The sequence below is a fragment of the Nyctereutes procyonoides genome, unplaced genomic scaffold, assembly GCF_905146905.1.
Source record: "Nyctereutes procyonoides isolate TBG_1078 unplaced genomic scaffold, NYPRO_anot_genome, whole genome shotgun sequence".
Classification (NCBI taxonomy): Eukaryota; Metazoa; Chordata; class Mammalia; order Carnivora; family Canidae; genus Nyctereutes; species Nyctereutes procyonoides.
Window position 1 is genome coordinate 57064223 of NW_026575133.1, and position 27773 is coordinate 57091995.

Sequence of the window (27773 nt, forward strand, 5' to 3'; positions counted from 1 at the left end):
TCTTGTGCTTTTGGTTTGATGTTCTTCTTTGTCATCTTGAGCAGTTGCACCATTTTGCATCCCCACCAGCAATGTATGAGAGTTCCAGTTGCTCTGCATATTCATCAGTTTCCGTTGCTTTCTACCATAGTTATCTCTTCAAACCCTGAAAACTAGAGAAGGGACTGAGATGTTGTGAAAGTTGCAATCTTTACCCATGAATATGTTCCCTACCCTGCCACCCCTCAAATCATCTTTCCTTTGGACTTTGGCTTCCCTGAGCTAATAAGAGGCTAAATAAACTGGTGTGGAAATGAACAGCAGAATTCATGGAATCATGAGGTTATACAATTGTGATCCTCTCTTTGTTCTCAAGCTGACACTGTCATGTTGTCTAATATCTACAGTTTAGGAAACTTGGGCATAAGAATGTTTTCCAGGCAAATAGACCAAGGGCATTAAACTGCTTTTTATCTGTGATCAACAGCAACTCTGAAAAATCTAGTTGACTTTTCCTTTAAGAATAATGTGTGTTTGCCAGAAAACTAGTTGTTTTTAAATTTAATAAATAAGCATAGAGTTAAAAAGATAGCTTCCTTTCAAGTACAACTTCTCCAACAATGTAGCCAGCACCAGACTGTTTACTAGATTCTTTGTGACAGACATATTCATTAGAATAAAGACTTCCTGAAATCCAGATACTTTACATATAATTCTTTGCTGTTATCTAAAAGTCAGTTATGCTCTAGAAGAAATCAGATTGATCTGACAGGATGTGCTCTTCAAAAAACCACTTTTGCTGCAGTCACATTGTGATTGTGTAGGCATTTCCATAAAGCAACCAAAATATAACTTATAAGATGAGCCATTTCTTCATATCAAAAGATGACTATGATATTTTCCTCTATTTCCTGTGATTTCTTAAAGTATCATAATAGAAATATTTCAGATTCTTAAATGTCTTGGTACATATGACACTGTGGCTTGCACTTTTGGGTACATTTTAAGTACAGCAAGTTGTTATAAAACAATAATGAATGAATTTAAGAAGTAGGTAGACCTATATAAAGAATGCTAAAATTCATTGAGGCAAAAAGAAAAAAAAAGAAATAGAAAAAAATCATTTTAATGGATAGGAAAACTAAAGACATCTGTTCTCTTCAGCTTATGATAGGGACATAAAAGACTTCAATCAAAACCCCAAAGGATTTGGGGGGCAATTGACCAACTTATTCAAAATCTACCAACAAGAATGAATAGGAAGAAGAACCATAATATTTTTTAAAGAATATTAATAAAGAAATACTAACCTCATTAGATGTCAAAACGTTTTATAGAAAGTGCTTGGTCTCACTGAGAAATCTCTATTTTTTGTTTATCTGTCCATGCTGGGTTTGCTAAAGACAATAATAAATATTTCAGCAGAAATGTGGTGAAATAGGTTTATATTTTTTACTTTTGAACATTTCAATAAGGGAATACTGAACAGTAGCTTGTTCTGGTTGGGCTGGGTTTTTTTCCCCACAAGGGTCAAGTTTATTCCAGTACTATCCTTGTGTGGGCATCATGCCTTCCTTTAGGATGGTCCCCACTGATTGTCTGAAAGTGACATGGAGCTTTTAGTATTAATAAAGGGGCTCGGTATCTTTCCATTAGTGCCTTCCTTATAATGCTCGGATGTTCCAGTTGATTCCAAGAGCAGATGGATACTGAGAGCATTTAAATGATAGAAAAATAAGTGTATTATTGATACCTAGATTAACAGACAGACTTAGTGAATCACTAGAACTGCATCCATAAGCATCCTTCATAATTTCTGGCTTCTCATTTTCATATTAACTGGAATGAATTTATTCTAAAACACAGTGGGTTGGAAGATGAGAGGGGAAAAATGGATTTATTAATGGAAGAGGAAATAATTCCCTCCCCCCCCAAATTAGGTAGCTTTTTAATTTAAAGTTCCAGTAGATGAATAATGTTGATATTTCCCTAGGGTGACCTTGATTGGAATTTCCACCAAGTCTGAGAGAGCCAGGAAAAGACAGGTAGATTTTGCAGAGCTCCATACTGGCAGCTCTCCTATTCCTCCCCACTTTCCGTCCATAGTGCTGATCAGGTGTGGGGCTCAATGTTCCAATTAAGGCTAACCATATCAATGACAGCTTGCCCTGAACAAGAATGACTCAGCACTGTGACTTCAGGTATAGGATGTTAATGTAGCTAGATACACACTTGGTAAAAACAATTATTTTTAAAACTATCCATATCTTCACAAAACCAGACATTCACCTTGTTCCGAGTCTCCTACCCACTCAACCCCAACCTCTTTTCCAGGCACTGGTCTGTAGAATATGCGTTCCTTCCTTCCTTCCTTCCTTCCTTCCTTCCTTCCTTCCTTCCTTCCTTCCTTCATTTATTTATTTATTTATGATAGTCACAGAGAGAGAGAGAGAGAGGCAGAGACACAGGCAGAGGGAGAAGCAGGCTCCATGCACTGGGAGCCTGACGTGGGATTCGATCCCGGGTCTCCAGGATCGCGCCCTGGGCCAAAGGCAGGCGCCAAACCGCTGCGCCACCCAGGGATCCCTAGAATATGTCTTCCTATTCAGCCTGCCAGGTTATCTGTATATAGTCAGATGGATATAAGAATGTATATTTAGGGAACACCTGGGTGGCTCAGCGGTGGAGCATCTGCCTTTGGCGCAGGGCGTGATCCGTCCTGGGATTGAGTCCCACATTGGGCTTCCTGCATAGAGCCTGCTTCTCCCTCTGCCTATGTCTCTGCCTCTCTCTCTCTGTTGTCTCTCATGAATAAACAAATAAAATCTTTTTTAAAAAAAGAATATACGTTTAGTCATTTGACACTTATTTAACACCTCTCTTCCAAATGTGATTATAATATTTTGGTCAAGGATGATCTCTTTCTTTCCCATAGTACTGATGCTGAGCAGGTCCCAATTTATATCTCCAGCCCTGATGTCTCATTGTATTTCAGACATGTGTATTCTGCTGCCTAGGAATATTAATTTATAAGCCAGATATCTGGGAATCATCCTCAACTCTTCTATGTATCTAATCTATTATATCCAAGTCACAAAGACCTGTTTATTTTAACTGCTAAATATTTCTCAAATCCATCCCCACTTCTCCATCTTTATTGCCACTAGCTTCATCCAGAAAACCTCCTAATGTCTTGCCTGGAATACATGATAGCAGCCACCTAACTGGCCTTCTAGTTCTGGTGTGTACCTTTTCAATATCCATCATGCTTCCAGGATAGTCTCCCTAAAATGCAAATGATTACATCATTACCCTATTAAAGTCCTTCAGTGGCCACACTAGCAGAGGGGCTAAAGGCCCATCTCCTGAGCATGGTATGTATCAACCTCAGGAGTGCGCACATGCTTACTTCCCTAGCTGCAGTGTTCACCACTCCTTGTTCATGATGGCCTTTCTGGCCATACAGAATCACCTGCAGAATACCGAATGACCTTATGTTTTTAATACTTTGCATTGCTGCACATGTCTCCATTAAATGGAATGGCTTTATCCCTGTATCTATCTGGTGAATTCCTATCCACTCTTCCACATTCAGCTGAAACTTAACAGCCTCTCAGGAACCTTCTCTGACCTTGCAAGGCAGAATGTGCTCCGATAACACTTTGTTGCTCAGGGGTAATGAGCTAGAGCTAGAAGGGCACACTTACAGCCTGGTAAGCAGGCTCAGACTCCTCTTTGCTGTCTTACCTTCTCTAAAAGCTGGGGCTAGAGGTGGTGTTTGGCTAAGTTAGGTGCACACCTGGAGCTTATCTACTGACCCTGGGGTCCCTGGGTCTGCCACTGTGATCTAATTTGGGGTAATGTAGGCTTGAGGGCTATGCATTGTACAGAGATACGAATATTCTTGACTTTTGCAGAAGATAGGATACAAACTTATGCAATGCACTTGTAACTCCATTATTTTCTTAATCTTTATTTTGAGCTGATTCCAGAAAACAATTTTGATTTTTTTTCTGGCATTTTGCTTGCTCTGTGAGAGAATAGAGTCCATTCCCCGGTGTTCTGTGTGGGATAAAAGATCCCCTGTCAGGGTTCTTCCCATCTGCACCCCGGCAAGTTTATTATAATACTTAAGCAGTTGTATTTGTTCATATATTTCTTTGCCTGCATTCCCTGAGAACATAGGCCTCTTATGTTGGTTTTTATGGCCCAGGAATATTGCCTGGCACATGTAGGGGCACAATGAAGCATTGTCTTAGCATTTAATTATGATAAAATAACATAGTTTTTCTTATTCCATCACTCATAGCCTTTACTATGTTGCTCTTGATATTAAAGTAGCCCTGGCATTAGAACCATTAATATTTCTCTTGGATTTTTAACACTTACATATTACTTAGGTAGTACTTCATTGTAACACATCTTGTAAGACACACAGGAAGAAAATGACAGTCCTTAGGTTTGTTGGGGGCGAGCAGGATAATTCCATGTTTGGCCACTAGTTGATGTAGTTACAGGTGAAAGCCACCAGATGGCTTAAGGAAATGAATTTATTCCCAATCGAGGTTTTTAGTTTAGAAATCTGAGACCAAGAAAAGCATGAGTGGAGGGAGATCAAAAGGCTCTGTGTAGTAAACCCCAACTAACAACAACCCATTGACTAGTATCATCTGACACAGAAATGCGTTTGTAGAGGTTTTGCAAACTTCAAAGTGAAAAACACTAACCTGTGTTATCCGTCCAATGTTCACATGCTTTAAGAATCACAGAATAATTACTGAAATTCAGGTCAATTCCACAAATATTTATTGACTGCCTAAGTTCCAATTAAATCTTATGAAAGGCTTATTGAAGCATATGCCACACAGAGCATAGCTTACTAAACATGGAAAAATGTACGGCTGACTAGAAGTAGAGATGGATGTCTTTTTCTCATTGTGTGCACTGGTGCTAGTTATTGTTTCAGGGAGAAATGCTGGTGGAAAACTAATTATGACCTAGAAAATTTTTGCATATTATCTACAGGCAGAATGGGTAAAAGACAAAACAAAACAAAGCAAAAATCTAAATGACTATAGTATTTATTAAACAAAAGGCATTGCATATGATATTTGTATATGGAAACCAGAGTTGAAATTAGGTTAGATTAAAACACTTTAATGAGGTAATTAAAAATAAACCCATAAATAAATAGACCCATATATAAAAATATCTGAGAGGATATACGCCATTGTTAGAAATATGTGCAAGTGGTTTACTGTATACTCCAGATGCTCTGTACTGTGTGAAGTTTTTGGAAAAAGCACATGTTTATTTATAATTTTGAAATGTAAAGAATGAAATATCAACCTGGCTAAGGATAATTCTATCCATTTATTTGACAAATATACCATGGGGTAGGCACTGTGAAGGAAGCATACCTTAAAGACAGAGTTGTGAATTAGAGATCCTAATTTCTATTTACACTGACTGTGAGATAGTAAGATTTGTTAGCCTTTGTAGATAATTAAAAAATTATGTCAATCTGCAAGCCTGCTTTTTAACATATATATTAAGTATCTATTTAAATATGTTAAATCTGGGACACCTGGGTGACTCAACAGTTTGGCGCCTGCCTTCAGCCCAGGGAGTGACCCTGGAGACCCAGGATCAAGTCCCACATTGGGCTCCCTGCATGGAGCCTGCTTTTCTCTCTGCCTGTGTCTCTGCCTCTCTCTGTGTGTCTCTCATGAATAAATAAATAAAATCTTAAAAAGGAAATTAAATATAAAATGAAATAAAATAAAATAAATGTTAAATCTGTGGGGCACCTGGCTGGCATAGTTGGTGGAGCATGTGACTCTTGATCTCAGGGTTGTGGGTTTGAACCCTACATTGGATGCACAGATTACTGAAAAATAAGATCTTAAATGTTAGCTATATTTTTAAGTGTATGTTTTTGAAAGTATATATTAAAAAAGCCCTTCAGAAATATTCACAATCAGCTCATTTTTAAACTTCTGAACAAAGGTTGAAGTAGGTACAAAGGAGTTCAGCAAAGATTTCTGAGGGCAAAACACATTTTATAATACTTGGTTAGCAATTTAAGAATATTCATCTGCTAATGAGAATTTAATAAAATAAACCCAATAAATAGCCCATTTTCAAATATGATCTAACATTGGACAGTTAACTTTTAAAAGCACTAGTTTCTTCTGAAGGTGCAGGGGACAAAAGCTTATTTTCTTTGATAAAGCAGACATTTTATCTTTCTATTCAGGCTATGAATAAACTAAAGGAGAAAAGAATCTATATTAATGAGGTAGCCCAGTATTTGAGATGAAAACAATAAAGTTGAATTGGTCAAGATAGTTTACTTACTCTTTCATTTTACCAATCTACAAGTCATATTTGCATTAATAATTCTTTGTTAAATGAACTGCTTTCTTTCTCATTACCAAAGTGATGCGTGTTCATTCTAGAAAATTTTAAAATAGAAAAGCATGGAGACAAATAAAAAATACCCACAGTTTTATGACGGAGTGGAAGCCATTGTTGGCATTTTGGGTTATTTTCTTTCATTCTTTTTCCTATAAAACTAAAATGAGATATATACAACCAGATGTTGAGGGAAATCTCACCTATTTACCTGGAGTTAGCAAAGAGTACTCACAGCTCAGGACAGAGAGCACTAAATACTGCATGATTGAAAAAGATCTTCAGGGGATCCCTGGGTGGCGCTGCAGTTTGGCGCCTGCCTTTGGCCCAGGGCGCGATCCTGGAGACCCGGGATCGAGTCCCACGTCGGGCTCCCGGTGCATGGAGCCTGCTTCTCCCTCTGCCTATGTCTCTGCCTCTCTCTCTCTCTGTGTAACTATCATAAATAAAAAAAATTAAAAAAAAATGAAAATGAAAAAGATCTTCAAGCAGTCAGAGTCTAACTGCTCTCCCAGAGTTTATTATGAGGTGGTCAAACTTCTTCAGTGACTATAAGCCAAAGGCTGATGGGGGTGTGAAGGGAGATGCATCAGAACCTAGAATGGTCTGCCCCATACGGAGGACTCTACCACTCTGCCCTCCAAAGCTAAAGGGACTATTGGCACTTCTCCCTTGGGGAAATGCTGCTAACACCCTATCCTTGTACAACTGTTCTATACACTTCTGAGTAGGGAAAAGGAGAATAAAGAGGTAAGACAGGATTGTGAGATAAGGTGGTCCCATCGTTTGGCAAGAAGAGCATGGATAAGATCCTCTGGGACAAAAGGACAGTTTAGAAGGCAGTTTAGCTTGATTCAACTTGCCTCTACAACACCCAAAAGGGTTTCCTAAGGGTGGGAGATGAGGCTGGTTCCTAGGAGCCAGATGCCATGGACTGTACATCCAAACCAGAAGCTAGAGAGTGTTTTCCCTCTGTGGAGCTCCCATACTAAGGTGCCATGCTGTGAGGGGGTCACTTGAACATCAGAGCATCTGCAAGTGACCCCACCACATGGGAGCTCTATGCCAGTGGGTGTGAACCTGAGAAGTCAGTATAGAAACCTCCAGAGAATCACACTGGTGGTCCACTTGAGGAAAGGTGTGCTCCACTTCTTCCATTCTTCTCCTTAGTTCCCAATCCTAAAAAGCTTGATCTTAGGAAAAGGGGAAAGTTACAACAAAAAATGATCCCTTCTCTCTTCATAGCCTTTGGGAGGGAAGCAAGATTTTTGCTGGGAAGCCAGGTTTGAGACTGGGAAAGGGAACGAGTGGGAATTAAAATGGATGTGAGTGAAATCTTCAAGTATGGACTGAACTAGACTGAATTTTTAATAACTGGAAATGGGTAGGAAGCTTGGGGAACCCTCTAGATATCCATAAGGGTTGGGAAGGGAGATTTGGTTTAGTACATTTAAGATAGTTTGTTTTCTCCTTTATGCTTGAACTTTATTTCTTAAACTATATTAACTTTTATAATTAGAAAGTGAAGACAGTTAACCACGTTTATATCTCCTAGGTTCAGACTATTCAATAAATGAATTACAAAATAGCATTTTTTTCTGAATTAAAAAATGTGCATATAAAAATCTTCAACAGAATATTAACAAACTGAATTTAACAGCACATTTAAAGGATCATACATCATGATCAAGTGGGATTTAGTCTAAGGATGCAAAGATGGTTTGATATTTGCAAATCAATCAGTATGACACAACACAATGAAATATGACAAAGAAAAATGAAGGGAGGGGCGCTTGGGTGGCTTAGTCAATTGACCATCTGCCTTTAGCTCAGGTCATGATCTCAGAGTCCTGGGATCCAGCCCCATGTTGGGCTCCTTGCTCAGCAGGGAGCTTGCTTCTTCCTCTCCCTCTGCTTGCTGCTCCCCCTGCTCATGCTTGTGCTTGTACTCTCATTCTGTCAAATAAATAAAATCTTTTTTAAAAATGAAGAGATGGGCAACCCGGGTGGCTCAGCGGTTTAGCGCTGCTGTCAGCCCAGGGCCTGATCCTGGGGACCCAGGATCAAGTCCTATGTCGGGCTCCCTGCATGGAGCCTGCTTCTCCCTTTGCCTCTCTCTTTCTCTGTGTCTCTCATGAATAAATAAAAATAAATCTTTAAAAAAAGGAAGAGAAGAAATTCTACAATCATTTCAATAGATGGTAAGAAAAATTTTGACAAAATTCAACATCCATTCATGATAAAAACTCTCAACAATATGGGTATGGAAAAAATACCTCAACATAATAAAGGTCATATACAATAAACCCACAACTAACATTGTGACATAATGGTGAAAGGTTGAAAGCTTTCCTCTAACAACAAGAACAAGACAAGGATGTCTACTCTCCCCTCCTTTATTCAGCGTCATATTGGAAGTCCTACTCAGAGCAATTAGGCAAGAAAAAATAAAAAAGTCATCTAAATTGGAAAGAAGGAAGTAAAACTGTCACTATTTGCAGATGATATGATACTATATAAAACTAATATAGTAAATTAAAACTGCAATAAGATTGTAATTTAGTAAATAACAGGATACAAAATCAATGTGCGGGAATCTGTTGTATTTCTGTACATTAATAATGAACTATCAGAGAAGTTAATAATCTCATTTACAATTGCATCAAAAAGGGTAAAATACCTAGAAATAAATTTAAACAAGGAGGTAAAAGACCCATACCACTAAAAACTATAAGACACTGATGAAAGAAATTGAAGAAGATACGGATAAATAAAAAGATAATCCGCGCTCATGGATTGGAAGAATTAATACTGTCAAGATGTCCACATGACCTAAAGCAATCTACAGATTTGGTGCAATCCCTATCAAAATACCCAATGCCATTTTTCACAGACCAGAACAAATAATTCCAAAATTTGTATGGAACCACAAAAGACCTCAAACAGACAAAATGAGAAAAAAGAACAAAGTTGTAGGTATCATGCTCTCTAATTTCAAACTACTTCAAAGCCATAGGAGTCAAAACAATATGGTATTGGCATAAACACAGATACAGAGATCAAAAGAACAGAATAAAGGACCCAGAAATAAATCCACACATATAAGGTCAATTAATATACAATAAAGGAACCAAGAATATATAGTGAGGGAAGGACAGTCTCTTCAGTAAATAGTGTTGGGAAAACTGGACAGCCACATGCAAAATAATAAACTTAGACCATACACAAACATTAGCTCAAAATGGATACATGAAAGATCCACAAGATCTGAGCATGAAATTCCTAGCAGTAAGCTTCTTGACATTGGTTTTGGATCTGACTCCAAAAGCAAAGGCAACAAAAACAAACATAAATAAGTGTGGCTACATAAAGTTAAAAATCTTGTGCACAGCAGAAGAAATCATCAACAAAATGAAAAGGCAACCTACTGAAAGTGAGAAGATACCTGCAAATCATATATTTGATAAGGGATTAATATCCAAAATATATAAAGACCTCAAACAAATTAAGAGCAAAAACCCAAACAATCTGATTAACAAATGGGCAGAAGATCTAAGAAGATATTTTTCTAAAGATGACATACAGATGGCCAGAAGGCACATGAAAAGATGTTTAAAATCACTAATTATCAGGTAAGTGAAAATCAAAACCACAATGAGATACCACCCACCTCTCACCTGTTGGAATGACTATTATCAAGAACAAGAGTTGGCAAGGATGTGGAGAAAAGGAAACTCTTGTACACTATTGGTGGGAATGTAAATTGGTACAGCCACTATGGAAAACAGTATGGAGCCTCAAAAAATTTCAAATAGAACTACCATATGATTCTGCTATTTCACTTGTGGGTATTTATAAAAGAAAATGAAAACACTAATTCAAAAAAATATATGTACACCTATGTTCATTGCAGTATTATCAGTATTATTTAGAATAGCAAGATATGGAAACAACCTCAGAAAGTTAAAAATAGAACTACCCTTTGATTCTGTAATTGCACTACTGGGTATTTGCCCCCCCAAATAAAAAAAAAACTACTTCAAAGGGATATATTTATAGCAGCATTATTTACAAATAGCCAAATTATGGAAGTAGTCTAAGTGTCCATCAATAGATGAATAGATTAAGATGTAGTATACATATATATAGTGAAATAGTATTCAGCCATAAAAAAGAATGAAATCTTGCCTTTTGCAACAACTTGGATGGAGCTAAAGAGTACAATGCTGAGCAAAATAAGTCAATCAGAGAAAGACAAATAACTGTATTATCTCACTCATATGTGGAATTTAAGAAACAAAACATATGAGAAAAGGGGGGAAAAAAGAGAGACAAACCAAGAAACAGATTTTTAACTAGAGAGAACAAACTGATGGTTACCAGACAGAAGGTGAGTGGGGGGATGGGTGAAATAGGCAATAGGGGTTAAGGGGGGCACTTGTGATGAGCACTGGCTAATGTATGGAAGTGTTGAATAACCATATCGTACACCTGAAGTTAATATAAGACCAGTATGTTAACTATACTGGAATTAAAAAAAAAAGATATGGAAATAACCTAAGTGTCCATCAAAGAATGAATCATAAGGAAAATGTGGTAAACGTGTACAATGAAATATTACTTAGCCATAAAAAATAATGAAATCTTGCCATTTGTGACATGGACAGATCTTGAGGGTATTATGCTAGGTGAAATAAGTCAGAGAGAGAAACAAATACTTTATGATTCCACATAAATGTGGATTCTAAAAAACAAAACAAACAAAAGTCACAGAACAGATTGGTGGTTATCAGAGAGTAAGGGGTTTGGAAGGTGGTGAAATGTGGGGATTGGGTTAAGGGTATAGTGACAAATGGTACCTAGACTTACTGTGGTGTTGTTTTGCAGTGTATATAAAAACTGAATTATTATATTGTATACTTGAAACTAATACTACATACAAATTTTACCTAAAACATACACATAAAACAAGGAATATAAAAGAAGGAACAGAAAGAAAGGAAAATTGCCTATATTTTTGCCATCCAGAGATAACTACTGTTAACATCCTGATGTATATTCATGTAGGTTTTAAAAATTACTCTTATGGCACCTGGGTGGCACAGTCAGTTAAGCATCAGATTCTTGGTTTCTGCTCGGGTCATGATCTCAGGGTCATGAGATCGAGCCCCAAATCGGGCTCTATGCTTAGGGCAGAGTCTACTTGAGATTCTCTCTCTTCCTCCCTCTGCACCTCCCCTTCATGCTTTCTCTTTCCCTAAAATAAATAAATAAATCTTTAAAAAAATTTTTTTTCTCTCTCTCACATATGCACACAAACACACCTACATTTAAAAATAATAAAACTCTAACTGTATTGTGCTAAAATAACATGTTGGAAAAAAAACATACTTTATCCTGGGGGAAAAAGTGTCCCCAAGAAATATATTGTTATTATTTTTTAAAGATTTTATTTATTTATTCATGAGAGACACAGAGACAGAGAGAGGCAGAGACACAGGCAGAGGGAGAAGCAGTTCCCATACAGGGAGCCTGACGCGGGACTTGATCCTGGGTCTCCAGGATCAGGCCCTGGGCTGAAGGTGGCACTAAACCGCTGAGTCATCCGGGCTGCCCCCAAGAAATATATTATTAACTAACTGAATTATCTTTTTACAAGTAGCTCTGAATTATTATTAATAATTAATAGTCAAATAAGTTATCTGATATTCAGGCTTTTAAGAACCTATGTAAATCAGCTTTAAATTATGTAACACTATATCATTCACTATTTCACTCATTTGACACACACTTGCTGACATTCTACTGTGTGTCTAGAGATGTTTTCTGGACAGAGAACCAGACAGTCCAGTTTATTAAATGGGGAAAACTTGACAATACCACCTTTGGCCTCTGGGTGAACTTAATGAACTGCTTACCAACTGACAGGTCTGCCAAATGCCCTCTCAACTTAAAAAGTTGGTGATTCAGTGAATTTAGAGTTATGCCTTCTCTCTCCTCCCTCTTCAACTTCACTGATTAGAAAAACAGAGACATTACAACACTAGTCAAAGGTCATAGAACTGGTTTATACAAAACTCGTAGTATAATCCAGGCCTCCTCTTTTTTATTCATTCACTTTGCCATTTATTCATTTAATCGTCAAATGTTTATTAGGTCTCTTCAATGGTAGACCAGGGCTCGGCTTGTCATGTCTTAATATAAAAACAGTAATAAGAAAGTAAAAGCTGTTAGACATTGGGCACTATATGAAGTATTTTCACTTGGATTATCTTGTTTACTGATCACATAATCTTAGCATGCATTTAGAGAAGAAAAGATGATGTTGACGAATTGTAGTAGTCTCAAAAAACATTTTGGGGTCAAGGGGAGAGATGAATGGGCAGAGCACAGAGTTAATTTTTAGGCCAATGAAAATACTCTGATATTATCATGTTAGATATATGTCATTATACATTTGTCCAAATTCATAGGAATGTACAACATCAAGAGTGAACCCTAAGGTAAACTATGTACTTTGTGTGATTATAATGTATTAATGTAGATTCATCCTTGGTGAAAAATGTAGGATTCTGAAGATAATGGGGAAGGCTGTTCATGTGTGGGAACAGATATATGGGATCTGGGAACAGATGTATGGGAGATCTTGGTACTTCCATCTTAAGTTTGTTGTATACTGAAAACTGCCCTAAAAATATAAAGTCTTTATAAAAAACATTCTGAGGAGATATCTGTATTTCCCTATTCATTGAAGCACACTATTCACAATATCCAGTACAAACAACCTGAGGGTCCACTGATGGATGAATGGATAAAGAAAATGCGACCCATACAACACCTGAAATTAATATCACACTGTATGTTTAACTAACTAAAAGTTAAATAAAAACTTGGGGGAAAAAAAGAAAAATGAAGAAAATGTAGCATATACATACAATGAGATGTTATCCAGTCTTTAAAAAGAGGGAAATTCTTTAATTTGCTACAACATGGACGAAACTGGAGGTCATTATGCTAAGTGAAATAAGTCACAAAAGGACAAATACTGCATGATTCCACTTATGTGAGGCATCTAAAATAGTCAAACCATAAAAGCAGAGGGTAGAACGGTGCTTTTTAGGGGTTGAGATGAGGGGAAAATGAGGAGCTGTGGTTCAGTGGATATAAAGTTTCAGTTATACCAGATGAGTAAGTTCTAGAGATCTGCTATACAGCATAATGCCTGTAGTTAACAGTATTCCATTGTGCGCTTAAAATATTATTAAGAGGGTAGATTTCCTATAAAGTGTTCTTACCATACAAAGCCAAAACCAAAATAAAGGGACATGAGAAATTTTTGAGCTTTTTATTTTATTTTTAAAATTTTAATTTCAATATACTTAAAATATAGTGTAATATTAGTTTCAGGTATACTGTATAGTAACTCATTAATTCTATAGACTATTCAGTGCTCATCATGATAAGTGTAGCCTTTAATTCCCATCTCCTATTTCACCCATCCCCCCATTCCCTCCCCTCTGGTAACCATCAGTTTGTTCTCTAAGAATATGTTCTTGGTTTCTCTCTCTCTCTTTTCTCCTTTGCTCATTTGTTTTGTTTCTGAAATTCCACATGAGTAAGATCGTATGGTATTTAGATTTCTCGGACTTATTTTGCTTAGTATTATACTTTCTAGTTCCATCCATGTTGTTGCAAATGGGAAGATTTCATTCCTTTTTATGGCTGAATACTTATTCCATTGTGTATGTATACCACATTTTCTTTATCCAATCATCTATTAAGGGACATTTATGCTGCTTCCATAGTTTGGCTATTGTAAATAATGCTACAAATAAACACACAGATGCATGTGTCCCTTTGAATCAGTGTTTTCATATTTTTTTTCTGGTTAAATACCTAGCAGTGTGATAACTGGATCATAGAGTAGTTCTATTTTAAAATTTTTGAGGAACTCCGTATTGTTTTCCACAGTAGCTATAGCTGCATTCCGACCAGCAGTGCACGAATACTCCTTTTTGTCTTCATCCTCTCCAATACTTGTTGTTTTTTGTGTGTTTGATTTTAGCCATTCTGACAGGTGTGAGGTGGTATCTCATTGTGGTTTTGATTTCCATTTCCCTGATGATGAGTGATGTTGAGCATCTTTTCATGTGTCTGTTGGCCATCTTATGTCTTCTTTGGAGAAATATCTGTTCTGTTCATGTTTTCTGCCCATTTTTAATTTTTTAAATTGAGTTGTATTAGTTTTTTATATACTTTAAATCTAACCCTTTCAGATGCTTGGGTGGCTCAGCGGATGGTACCTGCCTTCGGCTCAGGTCATGATGTTGGGATCCGGGATCAAGTCCCACATCAGGCTCCCTGTGAGGAGTCTGCTTCTCACTCTGCCTGTGTCTCTGCCTAGTCTGTGTCTCTCATGAATAAACAAATAAATCTTAAAAAAAATAAATCTAATCCTTTATCAGATAGGTCATTTGCAAATACCTTCTTCCATTCAGTAGGTTGCCTTTTAGTTTTGTTGATTGCTTCCTTCACTGTGCAAAAACTTTCTATTTTGATGTAGTTCCTGAAGATAATTTCTTTACCAAAAAATGAGTTGACTAGATATACTTAAATTCCTCTGCTCTTAGTCTATTTCCTAGAGAGAAATTTATATCTAAATAAAAAACAGAATGGAATAATTTGGGCAGAAGGTAAAAGTTTCCTTTAGAGTCTAAAAGATTACCAGTAATCTCCCAATATCCATTACCTACTTCTTAGTCAATAACTCCACCTCCACCCCAGGTTGTAATTGGGCCCAGGATATAAGGTAAAGATGACCATGTGTGGCCATGTGACTAGGTGAATGTCAAAAAGATTAGAATAGAAGTAATGTGTACAGTTTCTAGGTCATGACCCTAGAAGGAAGAGGCATAATCTCTTTCTTTTCTTTTCTTTTTTTTTTTTAAGATTTTATTTATTTATTCATGAGACACAGGGAGAGAGGGATGCAGAGACACAGGCAGAGGGAGAAGCAAGCTTCATGCAGGGAGCCTGACGTGGGACTCAATCCCGGGTCTCCAGGATCACACCGGGGGCTGAAGGCAGGCGCTAAACCACCGAGCCATCTGGGCTGCCCCATAATCTCCTTCTTATCCTTCTTTCCTGCTGGCTGAAACTCAGGTGTAAGAGCCAGACTGGAGTAACCACTGCAGACCAGGAGGTGGGAGCCGCATATTGAGAGGAGCAGAGTGACCAGATAGAGTGACCCTAGGTCCCCAACCTCATGGAACTGCCATTTCACTTCTAGACTACTTATTCATAGACTAACACATTAGTGAGAGATGAACTTCTATTTTATTTAAGCCACTGTGGTTTGAGTAGCTTAGTGGTTCTCAAGGTTAGCATACATGAGAATCAGCTAGAGGGCTTGTTGAAACACAAATTGATAAGCCCCACCCGAGAGGCTTATTTTGGGAGCATTCTGCTGGTAGCATTTCTAAGAAATTCCCAGATGATGCTGACACTGCTGGTCTAAGCACTAAACTTCTAGAACCACTATTCAAGTAGGTACCACACTTCCGACTACTCACTACTCTAGTCCTCCATAAACATGCCTCTGGTGCCCCTGGAATGTAATGATATTCTCAACTATCTTCACTCATTTCAGGTCACACACTGAATCCAAAATTAAGGCATAGATCAATATTAGTTTCTCTACAACTATCATTGCTGAATCTAAAGAGATTTGGAACATACCGGAAATTACACAAAGAGCTGAAAAAAAAACCAGTATATCCAATGGCATCTAATAGAATCTGTTGGACATCAAAATCCAGATTTCAGGCTAGATAATTTAAATCTTCTCTTTGTACTAATCCATTATTTTCAGGATTATAACTGGAACTTTAAGAACACATTTAAAAAATTCTACATATTTTGTTGTCTGTCAAATTAAATAAGGCTCTGTTTTTCAGTCGTTCATCTTCCTACACCAAGCACATCTTGAATACGATCAGAAGCTGCTGAGAGGGTAAAGCATATGAAGCAACAGCCAAATGAAAATGATTTGAAGTCAATGATTGAAATTGAAAAACAAAACCCCCCACGGGAGGATCTCAAAGTTGTGAGTGGCAGCAGTACTCAACAGACAATACAGGCAGTGATAAGCTGAATGCTTGGGAACCAGAAAGTATCAAAAAGCTCTAAGAGAATATGCAGGGAAACATTTAGGGATATAGCTCACATGTAACTCAAACTTCCCGAAGCCACACTAGCCTTCAGCAGCATCTGATAAGAGATATCTCTGAGTTTTTACTCTGGCAGCATCCCAGGTGACTTGTGAGCTTGTCTCAGCTGTCACTGGTGTCCTCCCACTGCCACCACAGATGCCACTCTCGTGCTGCCACCATCAGAGCATCTGACACTGCCAACCCCATGCTGTTGCTACTCCCTAGGGTTCAGGGGTCACCTCGTTTTAATTAGGTACCCCTTTGGGTAGCCTGATGTACTTCATCTCTGAACCCCTCCTCTTTAAGGAACTCAGGATCAGAGCCTTCAAGTCATGTCAGAATATGATTCAGGAATAGGTTTCAGCACTGCACAGACTCTGGCATATAGGAAGAAGTATGTAATTAATAAATGTCATTTTCCACTCTCTTGTCTACCACTAAGAATTCACCAGGGTCCCAGACCAATATACTCTCAGCACTCCCCTCCCTTACTGCTTGTGAAATACCCTGCCCACCTTGGAAGGTAAGGCAGCCTGGATAGTCTTTTCTCAGCCTTCCTCGATTGCCAGGCTAGGTTAGTCCCCCCAGAGAATGACCTCGTGTCACCCACAAACCTTTCCTCCACAGGTTTTATTGGATATACAGATGGGGGTAATAATAGCAGCATGTAGCTTACAGGTCTTTTGGTTTTGTTCCAGTTTTTCTTGGCAATGATTAAATAAGTTAATGTAGGAAAAGTGCCTGAAATCATGTCTGACACAGAGGAAGCCCTCAATAAATATTAGTTATGATTATTATAAACATCTGTTTGTGTGATCATTTGAAATTTGTCTTCTCCACTAGACAGTAAGTTTTAGGAAGGCAGGGATTGTGTTCACTTTTTATTGGATCTCAACTGACTATTCAATGTCAAGGGCATAACAAACATTCAACCAATATGTGATGAAGAAATACATGAATCACTCATAGCATCTCTTGAGCCAATTGCATAAGTCCCTCCAAAAGTCCTTTCTTACCCTTTCCCTTGTGTGTGTCCTGGGTGAATGGGTCTCCATGCAAATAGGACTTAACTCTTATTTTCTTAGCTAAGTGTTCTCTAGTTAGTATATAAATTAAACTCCTTCATATACACTCATGTACACACATACACACATGCCACAGAGGCTCCCAAAAGATTCAAGTAGAATGTTTTTTTGTATATTAATTTCTTTGTTTACCAACTTTCCTGAGACATAATTGATATACAAAAAGTTGCACATATTTAATGGATAAATCTGATGGGTCTGGACATAAGTAATCACCTATGAAACCATCACCAGAACTGAGGTAATAGACATATCTACCAACCCTAAACATTTTTTGTGTCCAAAGAAGACATACAGGTGGCCAAAAGGCACATGAAAAGATGCTCAACATCACTCATCATCAGGGAAATGCAAATCAAAACTACAATGAGATATCACTTCACACCTATCAGAATGGCTAAAATCAAATACACAAGAAACAACAGGTATTGGCAAGGTTAAGGAGGAGAAGGAACCCTTGCACACTGTTGGTGGGAATGCAAAGTGGTGCAGACACTGTGAAAAACAGGATGGAGTTCCTAAAAATTTTTTAAAAATATTTTATTTATTTATTCATGAGAGAGACACCCTCATAAAGGCAGAGACACAGGCAGAGGGAGAAACAGGAGCCCTGCAAGGACCCTGATGTGGGACTCAATCCTTGACCTTGGGATCATGCTCTGAGCTGAAGGCAGATGCCCAATCACTGAACCACCCAGGCATCCTTCAAAAATTTTAAAATAGAACTACTCTATGACTCAGTTATCACAGTTACTAGGTTTCCTCCCCCAAAATATGAAAACACCGATCAAAAGGAATACATGCACCTGTATGTTTATTTGTAGCATTATTTACAATAGCCAAACTATGGAAGCAGCATAAGTGTACATTGATAGATGAATGAATAAAGGAGATATGGTATACACACACAATGGAATAATACCCATAAGAAAGAATAAAATCTTGCCATTTGCAACATGGATGGAGCTAGAGAGGATTATGCTAAGCAAAATAAGTCAGAGAAATTGAAATACCATATGAGATCTCACTCATATGTGGAATTTAAGAAACAAAACAAAAGGGGAAAAGAGAGAGAGAGAAACCAAGAAACATGTTCTTAGAGAACAAACTGATGGTTACCAGAGGAGGGGGGGAGGGGATGGGTGACAAAGATGATAGGGATTATAGAGTGCACTTATCATGATGAAAAAAAATTGATTAAAAAAAGATTAAGGACACACACACAGGAAAAAGGGAAACGATCTTGAAACTTGAGAGTTAAGAAAACTCAGGTTTGAATCCAGATTCTTCTTAGCAGCTCTGGTTGAGTTTCTTTACATATAAAACCATGAAAACAGGTGGTATCTGGGTGGCATGGTTGGTTAATCAATGGACTCTTGGTTTGGGCTCAGGCTGAGATCTCAGGGTTGTGAGATGGGCTCCCCCTTCTGGGTTCCACACTCCACACTCCTGGCTTCAGACTCCAGGCTCTACGCTCAACGAGGGGTCTGCTTAAGATTTTCCTCTCTCTCTCTGCCCCGCTGTCCTGTCCTCAGGCTCTTTCTCTCTCTCAAATAAAAAAATAAAAATTTAAAAAACCTTGTGAAGACAGGTCAGAGTGAAGGTTAGAAACAGTGCGTGTAAAGCTCCTAAATGGTGACTGGAGGTTAAAAAGTGCTCAATAACTATTAAGTATTGTTATTAATGTTATATCTATTTTCCTCTTAAAACTCAATGAAATAATCCATGCAATTAGTTGAAATGCTTAAGATAGTTTTGTATCCTCTACAAATAGTCCATAAATAAGGCCACATGGTTTTAAGTATGCAAACATAGAGTGTCACATTAAGCTTTCTATTTATTCATTTATAAGGGTGTCTATACCTAGTTAAGTGGATTTTTATGAAAAAGCCAAAAATGTCTTATCTCAGTTTGAGTTTGCCTGAGGGTCCCCTCAGTTATTCGGGGGTTTAATAGAGAATACACGTAAGGGCTAACATGTCTTTTGGAGGCGACAAAGCCTTGCCTTTTTGTACAAGCTGTCCTTGACTTCATCTTCTGTACCTAGAATAGTCCTGGTGCATGGCCCATCCTATCTATGACCTGCAACTTCAGAAGTTGAGGGTCTGATTTTGTCTCCTGAAAGCCCCCATAGCCCTCTGTCCCGGGCTATGCTGCTGAGTACCCTTTGGTCTGCCTTGTGTGGTCCTCTGGCTGGCTGGGCACGAGATGTCTCCCTACCACACTGTGCACCCTTGGAGAGCACAGAGGCCTTACTCTCTGATGTTGTGTGCCATCCGGTTGGTGCTTGCATCTGACATGAGTTCAAAAGTATTTACTAACTGAATGATGTTCAGCAGAATCCGCATGTAGGGGCAATACAAAAAGTACACTTGAAGCAACACATCAAAAAAAATCATTTAATATTTGTAACCGAGAAGCAGGTATGTTCTCTATAATTTAGTTAATGGCATACAACTTCCTTACATAACGATTGATTTCCCAATTCTTACTAAATGAAATGTCTTTATGTATTACCTGACTTTTCAGGGAGTATGTTTTTCTTTCTGATTGTGTTCTTGTTTTTGTTTTTTTAGTATCCCTGGCACATAGATGGTTTATAAAAGAAAATTAGTTGACAAAATAACTTGACACTGAAGTTTCTAAGTTTATAAAAAAGTTGCCTATGTAATTAGGCTCATTTTGTCAGTGATGTATACAATGCCCTTAGAAATTTAGTAGTGACACAATTTTATATAACCCTCTGGACAGGTCTTTTTCTTGCCCTCTTCTTTGTTGAACACTAGTCCCCAAATTCTCAGATTCTTCTGCATCCATGTGGATGTTTCTTGGATTTCATCCCCACATCCATGCAAGGGTAGGAGGATGGGAAAGGAGACTTGGACTTCTCTCTCATCCCTTAATCAAATCTTTTATATCATTTCTAGTCCACCTGGGGAAAAGTGGCTTGAAATAGTGTGCAGTTAGGAAAGCTGAGAAGGAGAATGAGACAGAGTCTGTGGGAAAAAGAGCAACAGCTCCTTGTTAAGAAACAGGTTGGGAGGTTGGATGGTAATGACTGGATGAGGGAGGAAGGGAGCTTCTGTTGATGGAACCCTATTCTGTGCTGGGGCCATCACACACATTACCTCAGTGAGTTCCACACATGCATTTCAAGCACCAGTAAAATTGGACCAAACATTTTGGAAGCCAGCATACATTGTCCATTTTCAACTTTGCCAAATAAGGGTCATAAAAGAACAACTGCTCTCTCCTCACAATATGTGAAGGAAGGATGTTCTAACACCAGAAAAGTCATAAGTGTATTATTTTAGAACAAAAGATAACTTTTTAACTTGAATATATTTAGTATTATGAAAAAATTATTACATTAGCTTTTTTCCCTCTAATTCTGCCCTTTTGTTATAGACTGTTACCATACAATACTTCATTTGTTTGCAAGATATCCTAAGAAATAGAGAATATCCCTTACTTTTAGCCAGGGTAAATACCTCTTCTACAGAAGGTATCTTTTTTTTTTTTTTTAACAGAAGGTATCTATGCTTTGATAGATCACATGTAATGACAGCAAAATTTAAACAATATAACTCAGATGTAAGAGAAATGTTAATTGTCCTGTTTTCTAGAACTGATTTCATCTTGTTCTCTCATCATTCCTAATGATGGAGAAAAACACTTGATCTTGCCAAATAAAAGTGTATTTTTTTGTGGCTTTTAGTTTTAAATTGCCTATTTGGGTAACTGCTCAGTTCTTTGGGATTCTCTCTGGGGTTTTTCTTATACCTTTCTCCTTTTTAAGATGGCATCTGGGTACTGGGAGAAATTATATGTCCTCCTGGTCTAATGGCCTCCTGTTGAGATGACTCTCAGCTTTGGCCTCTGTCCTCAGTATGTCTGCATTGGTGTGTAGATATACTGAGGACTCCTGGCCACTGAGTTCCTACACTGCTGACACAGAGCAACTTTTGCTCCATCCTTTGGATATCGTGCTGGCTCCTGTTTGTGAGGACTTTGTTTTTGCATCTCGTCACAAGGCCTCAGGGCTTGGGTCTCCTTGCTCCAGCTCCAGGCTTTGTTGGGGTCATTGGTTCCGTTAGTCCTTCCATATCCCTAACCCTCTTGGGAGACCTGGGAGTGCTCTCCTGCTTTTCCATAGTCAAAACAGTTGTGTAGGATCCTGTGAGGCTGCCTTCAGTTCCGTTGCTCCAACTTTGCATGTGTACCACATTGTAAGCCTTGCCAAATGCAAGACTCTTCTGAGAGATTTATAGTCTCTCTAGACCACGACTTTCAATTTTTTAAAAAATTAATTATGAGCACGGGAGAGGCAGAGGGAGAAGCAGGCTCCCCGCTGAGCTGGGAGCTAGATGTGAGGTTTGATCCCAGGATCCTGAGATCATGACTTAAGCTGAAGGCAGACGCCCAATCATCTGAGCCATCCGGGTGTCCCTGGGGTTTATTTTATGACCAGTCCTGTAAACTTTGGTTCTTATTATGTAAAATCAGTTAAGAAAAGCCCTTTATTTTTTAAAAAAAGATTTTATTTATCCATTCATGAGAGACACACAGAGAGCAGCAGAGACACAGGCAGAGGGAGAAGCAGGCTTCCTGCAGGAAGGCCCTTGCCAGACTTGATCCCAGGACCCCGGGATCACAATCTGAGAAGAAGGCAGTCCACCACTGAGCCACGGAGGTGCCCAAGAAAAGCCTTGTAATTATGATAAGCCTGGTTTTCAAGAATATTGTCTCTTTATCTCACCATGACTTTAAAAAACAGTTAAAAAAAAAAACCAAACACGGGATCCCTGGGTGGCGCAGCGGTTTGGCGCCTGCCTTTGGCCTGGGGCGCGATCCTGGAGACCCGGGATCGAGTCCCACGTCGGGCTCCTGGTGCATGTAGCCTGCTTCTCCCTCTGCCTGTGTCTCTGCCTCTCTGTGTGACTATCATGAATAAATAAATAAAATCTTTAAAAAAAAAAAAACCAAACACATATTTTTCATCTTATGGCCTTTGTGGGTCAGGAATTTGGAGGCATGTTAGCTGGGTGGTTCTGGCTCAGGTCTCTTATGAGGTTGCAGACAAGATGTCATCTGAAAGCTTGACCAGGGCTGAAGAATTTGATTCTAAGATTGCTTACTCACCTGCTGTTGGTAGAAGAACTCAATTCACCAGGTGAACTTCTTCATAGGGCTGATTAAAGATCTTCATTATATGACAGCTGGCTTCCCCTATAGGGAGTGATCCAAAAGTGAGCAAGAAGGAAGCTGTGCTGCCTTTTATGATTTAGTCTCAGAAGTTACATGCATCATCACTTCTGTCTTATTCTATCCATTTGAAGCAAACACTAAGTTCAACCAAAATGTAAAAAGAGGGGAATTAGTTCACTTTTTAGAGGTAGAAGATAAAAGAATTTATGTACATGTTTCACATGTACCTTCACAGTAACTTCTATATCTTTTCCGATAATTATTAAGTACATGCAATGTGCTACCTGAATGATATAAATAGTGAGTTTTATGGGAGAACCCAGACTGAATGAATAATCACTGTCTCCTTGTGCAATCAGAGAACGTTCACAGAGAAAATGAGTCTTGAGTTGAGTGGTGAAGAATAAAGTAAGAAAACCAGAGAGAATCAGGCAGGGATTGCAGTCAGTATAAACAGAATGAGTAAAGTTGTGTAGGAGGGTTCGAGAGCCCTCAGATTACTCTATATTACTCACTCTGGTTTCCTGTCTATCACAGTGGACTCTTAATCACAGTCCATGCTCCTGATCTCCAACACTCTCTTCAACAAAACTTGACTGGCCTGCATCTCGTGACTTCTGGGTCTGCTTTCTGAAGAGCAAGAGGCAGTTATGTAGGTGGATCTGGGCTTAAATATTAATGTATTCACTCTGCCCACATAGCAGAAACACACTTTACAAAATTTTTAAAGTTCAATTTAACAGTTTTTGAAATAAAGATACAGTTGTGAAACCATCACTGCAATCAAGCTAATGAATATATCCATGGTCCTCAATATTTTCCTGTAAGCCTTTTTATCCCACCTCCCATCCCTTACCTGCATTCTCAAGCAACCACAGATCTGCTTTCTGTTACTACAGATTAGTTTGCATTTTCTCGGATTTTAAATAATTGGAATCATACAATTTTTACTCTTCCTTTTTTTTTTTTAGTTTGATTCCTTTCACTTAGTATATTGAAATTTTCCGTGTTGTTGAGGGTATCAATTGTTCATTCATTCCCTTTTATTGATGAGTAGCATTCCATTGTAAGGATATACCACAATCGGTTTACCCATTCACCTGTTGATGGTCATTTGGGTTGTTTCCAGTGTTTGCCTATTACAATAAGACTGCTATAAGACTATATGCATACAAGCTTTCTTTTTTTTTCAGGTTTAAAAACTTTATTTGCATATTCAAAAAATTTTGCATTCCAATAATTAAAATCACTTGAACCAAAAAATGGCACTCTGATTAAACTGCATTTTAACAGCCTGCAGGACACCTTGGGCCAGCTTGGTTTTTACTCTAGATCTCACTGTCCTCCTACCCAGCTTCTTCCTTCACCAACATGCAAGTTATTTTCCTTCCCTGCCAGTCCGACAGGCAGATGGGAAAGGGAGGAGCCTTCGTTGTCAGTAGTTCTCAGTTCTTTGATGTAAAAAGGGGCAGCACAGCCATTTAAACTTCCAATCCCTTTGCATCTTACAAAGTTAAACAGCTAAAAAGTAAAATAAGAAGGCAGTGCTTAATGTTGGCAAATTGAACTCCAATTAAAAAAAAAGAGAAGACAGTGCTTGTAGAATGTACAGTGCATATTGGCAGCGCACGCCTCATTACCATTCACCTGCTTGCTTCTCCTGTTCAATTGTTTCTTTTGAAGGCAGTGAATTTTTCTCTTGCGTTTCTGTCTTCTTCAATTTCGATTTATGGAATTTCTCAATCCCAGCCATATCGGGTTTGTCAGACATTGTTGCAGAGGAAGCAGAGTGAGGCGCACGAGTGAGCTGGAGAGAGGAGTGATGCGGCCTGCGCAGTGGTTGCTGCTGAATGGGACCCATGCTTTTATATGAAATAGTTGGATCATATGGCGGGTGAGGGGTTAACAACTTAAGAAACTGATAAACTGTTTTCCAAAGTGATTATATAATTTTGGATCATTACCACAGTGTATGAGAGTTCCAGTTCCTCCACATCCTCATCAACACTTGATATGGTCAGTCTTTTATTTTTTTTAATTAAAAAATATTTTATTTATTCATGAGAGACAGAGAGAGAGAGAGAGAGAGGGAGAGGGAGAGAGGCAGAGACACAGGCAGAGGGAGAAGCAGGCTCCATGCAGGGAGCCCAATGTGGGACTCGATCCTGGGTCCCCAGGATCACACCCCCGGTTGACAGCAGCACTAAAACACTAAGCCACCGAGGCTGCCCTGGTCAGTCTTTTTAAATTATAACCATTCTGGTGAGTGTGTAGTGGCATTTTATTGTGGTTTTTATTTGCATTTCCCTAATGACTAATATTGCTGAGTTTTTTTTTAAATGTGCATGTTTGCAATCCATTTATCTTACTTGAAGTGTCTGTTTTTGCTCGTTTTGCTCATTTAAAATGTGCTATTTCTTATTATTAAATTTTGAGGGTTATATATTGAGGGATATATATATCTTTACAAATATATATTAAGTATATATATATTTAATATATATATTTACAAACATTTGTAAATATATATATATATATATATATATATATATATATATGATTTGTAAATATTTTCTGGCCACCTGGAGCTATATTTTTATTCCCTTAAGAGTATCTTGTGAAGAACAGAGTTCTTAGTTTTGATAAAAATGTAATTGATCAGTTTTCTTTTTATGTAGCACACATTTTGTGTCATATCTAAGAAATTTTGCCTACTTTAAGGTCATAAAGGTTTTCTTCTATGTTTTCTTTTAAACATTCAGAAGTCATAACCTTTGCACCTTGACTGAAAATTAATCTAATATATATATGTACATTTATTTTGAGACTCTCTATTTTGTTCTATTAATTGATTTGCCTCTTGTGGCCAATATCACACTTTCCTGGCTATTGTAGCTTGTAATAAGTCTTCAACTCAGGTAGTGAAACTCTTCTAGCTTTGCTCTTTTTCATATTTTTTGTGCCTAATTGTCAGGTGTTGGGATGGTCAATTAGGATAACAAACAAAATTGAAAGTAACAATCAAATATTTATTCATTTACTGTAATACTGTAGGTAAGAGGCCAAAATGGAAAATGCTGGCTCCTGTTCCATTTTTACCCCCATGGAATAACATTGGGTACAAGGGTCAGTGAGATGACATGCAGGACAAGTGGGGGAAATTGTCTCTCTGCTGAAGAGCACTGAACAAAAGTTTCCTTTTATATGGAGGGTGGGTAGGGTGTGGAGAGGAAGAAATCTCTCAAAAAGCCTTTCAAATGGAGATGGCTGAGCTAGAAATGCAGATATGATTATGACTATGGCTTTTGTAGGGTGAGGCCTAAGTCTGATTGCAATTCCCTCCATGAGACTGCAGTTCATTAATTGCCTGTGCTATACTCCTAATAGCACCAAGTGTGAGGAGGGCAGCTTTCCCTTATGAGACCCTTTGGGAAAAGCTTTTGTAATTGCTTATGATTGGGCCTAAAAGATGACATGTAGGATTTTGGCCTGGAGGTGGACTCCTCAGTTTTTGGCTACTCTAGGTCCTTTGCATTTGCACTTGAGTTTTATAATCAGCTTGGCAATTGCTAGAAAAATATCTGTGAGATTTTCATCAGGGTTTCATCAAAACTATGCATCAATTTTGGGAGAAATGCATTTTAACAATATTTAGATGCTGAGCCTTCTGATCCATGAATATGGTATATCTCTGCATTTATTTAGATCTTTTAAGATTTCTCTTAGCATTGTTTTGTGGGTTTTGATGTACAGGTCTAACACATCTTTAGTTAGGTTTATCTCTAAATACTTAATATTTTTTTGGATGGTATTTTATTTTTTTAAAATTTTATTTATTCATGAGAGGCACACACACACACACACACACACACAGAGAATGAGAGAGAGAGAGAGGCAGAGGGAGAAGCAGGCTCCATGCAGGGAGCCTGATGTGGGACTCGATCCCGGGTCTTCAGGATCACGCCCTGGGCTGAAGGCAGCGCCAAACCACTGAGCCACCCGGGCTGCCCTTGGATGCTATTTTAAATGATGTTTTTAAAACTCCAATTTCCATTTTTTGCTCTCATATATAGTAGCACAATAAATGTTTGTATATAGGTCTAGTATCCTAAAGTGTTGCTAAACCAACATATTAATTCCAGCAATTTTTCTGTAGATTTCATAATATTAACCTAAACTATATGGCATTTGTTTAACAGCAGGCAGCAGACAAGGACACAGATAGTACAGGCTGAAAAGCTGGTGATCCTTCTTAGGATGGCATAAAACATTTGAGAAAATTGCTAACTCAATACCTTGGAAGGCCAAACACATGCTCTTTAAATTTGTAACTATAGGGAAAATGGTCAGAAGGATGATTCTCTGACCAATGAGAGAGTATTGCTGTTGCCTGCCTCCTTCAGCAAAGTCTTTTGCTGAAGATGAACTCAGGTAGAAGCTAGCCATTTTAAGAGATGAAGGGAAATAAAGCTCAGCTAAGATTGGAGTTCTCTGCCTGCAGTCTGCAATACAAACTGATTGAGGGTGGTTATTTAGGGCCTTCTAATTTTGATAAGCCAAAAGTCATTATACTCCCAATAGCAGAAGATAAAACTGCAACCCAAAGCCCTTCTCAAAGGCCATTAGCAAAGTGTAGTCTGCCAGATGATGGAAGCCAAGTATGGAAGGCAAGCAGTGAAGATCATATTAAGGGGAATGCCTTTCCAACCAAACCTGCTGTTTTTGCTGGCTGCAAGGGCACTGTAATTAAGTTAATAGATACAGGATAGATGGGACAAACAGAGCCTAGTACATCAAAATGAAGAGTAATTAGGCATAAGAAATATGACTAGTTGAGGTCTTTAGCTGTGGTTATTTGTACAAGGAATTGTAA

At 38.2% G+C, this 27773-nt stretch overlaps 1 protein-coding gene and 1 long non-coding RNA gene across 2 annotated transcripts; both read right to left on the minus strand.

Annotated features, from left to right (window-relative positions):
• LOC129493961 (uncharacterized) lies at window positions 1–23520 on the minus strand. The gene is made up of 3 exons (XR_008661251.1): window positions 23416–23520; window positions 22835–22921; window positions 1–152 (listed from the first exon to the last, which is right to left on the minus strand). It is a non-coding gene; the product is annotated as an uncharacterized LOC129493961 (long non-coding RNA).
• Window positions 23521–24536: 1016 nt separating this feature from the next.
• On the minus strand, window positions 24537–24671 carry LOC129523199 (thymosin beta-4-like). The gene has a single exon (XM_055345810.1). It carries the CDS (start codon window positions 24669–24671, stop codon window positions 24537–24539), a length of 135 nt encoding a protein of 44 aa, XP_055201785.1.
• Between the last annotated feature and the right edge of the window lie 3102 nt (window positions 24672–27773).

Excerpts from the sequence above, each read along its gene's own strand:
- LOC129523199 (XM_055345810.1), bottom strand. The coding sequence starts at position 24,671 with ATGTCTGACAAACCCGATATGGCTGGGATTGAGAAATTCCATAAATCG.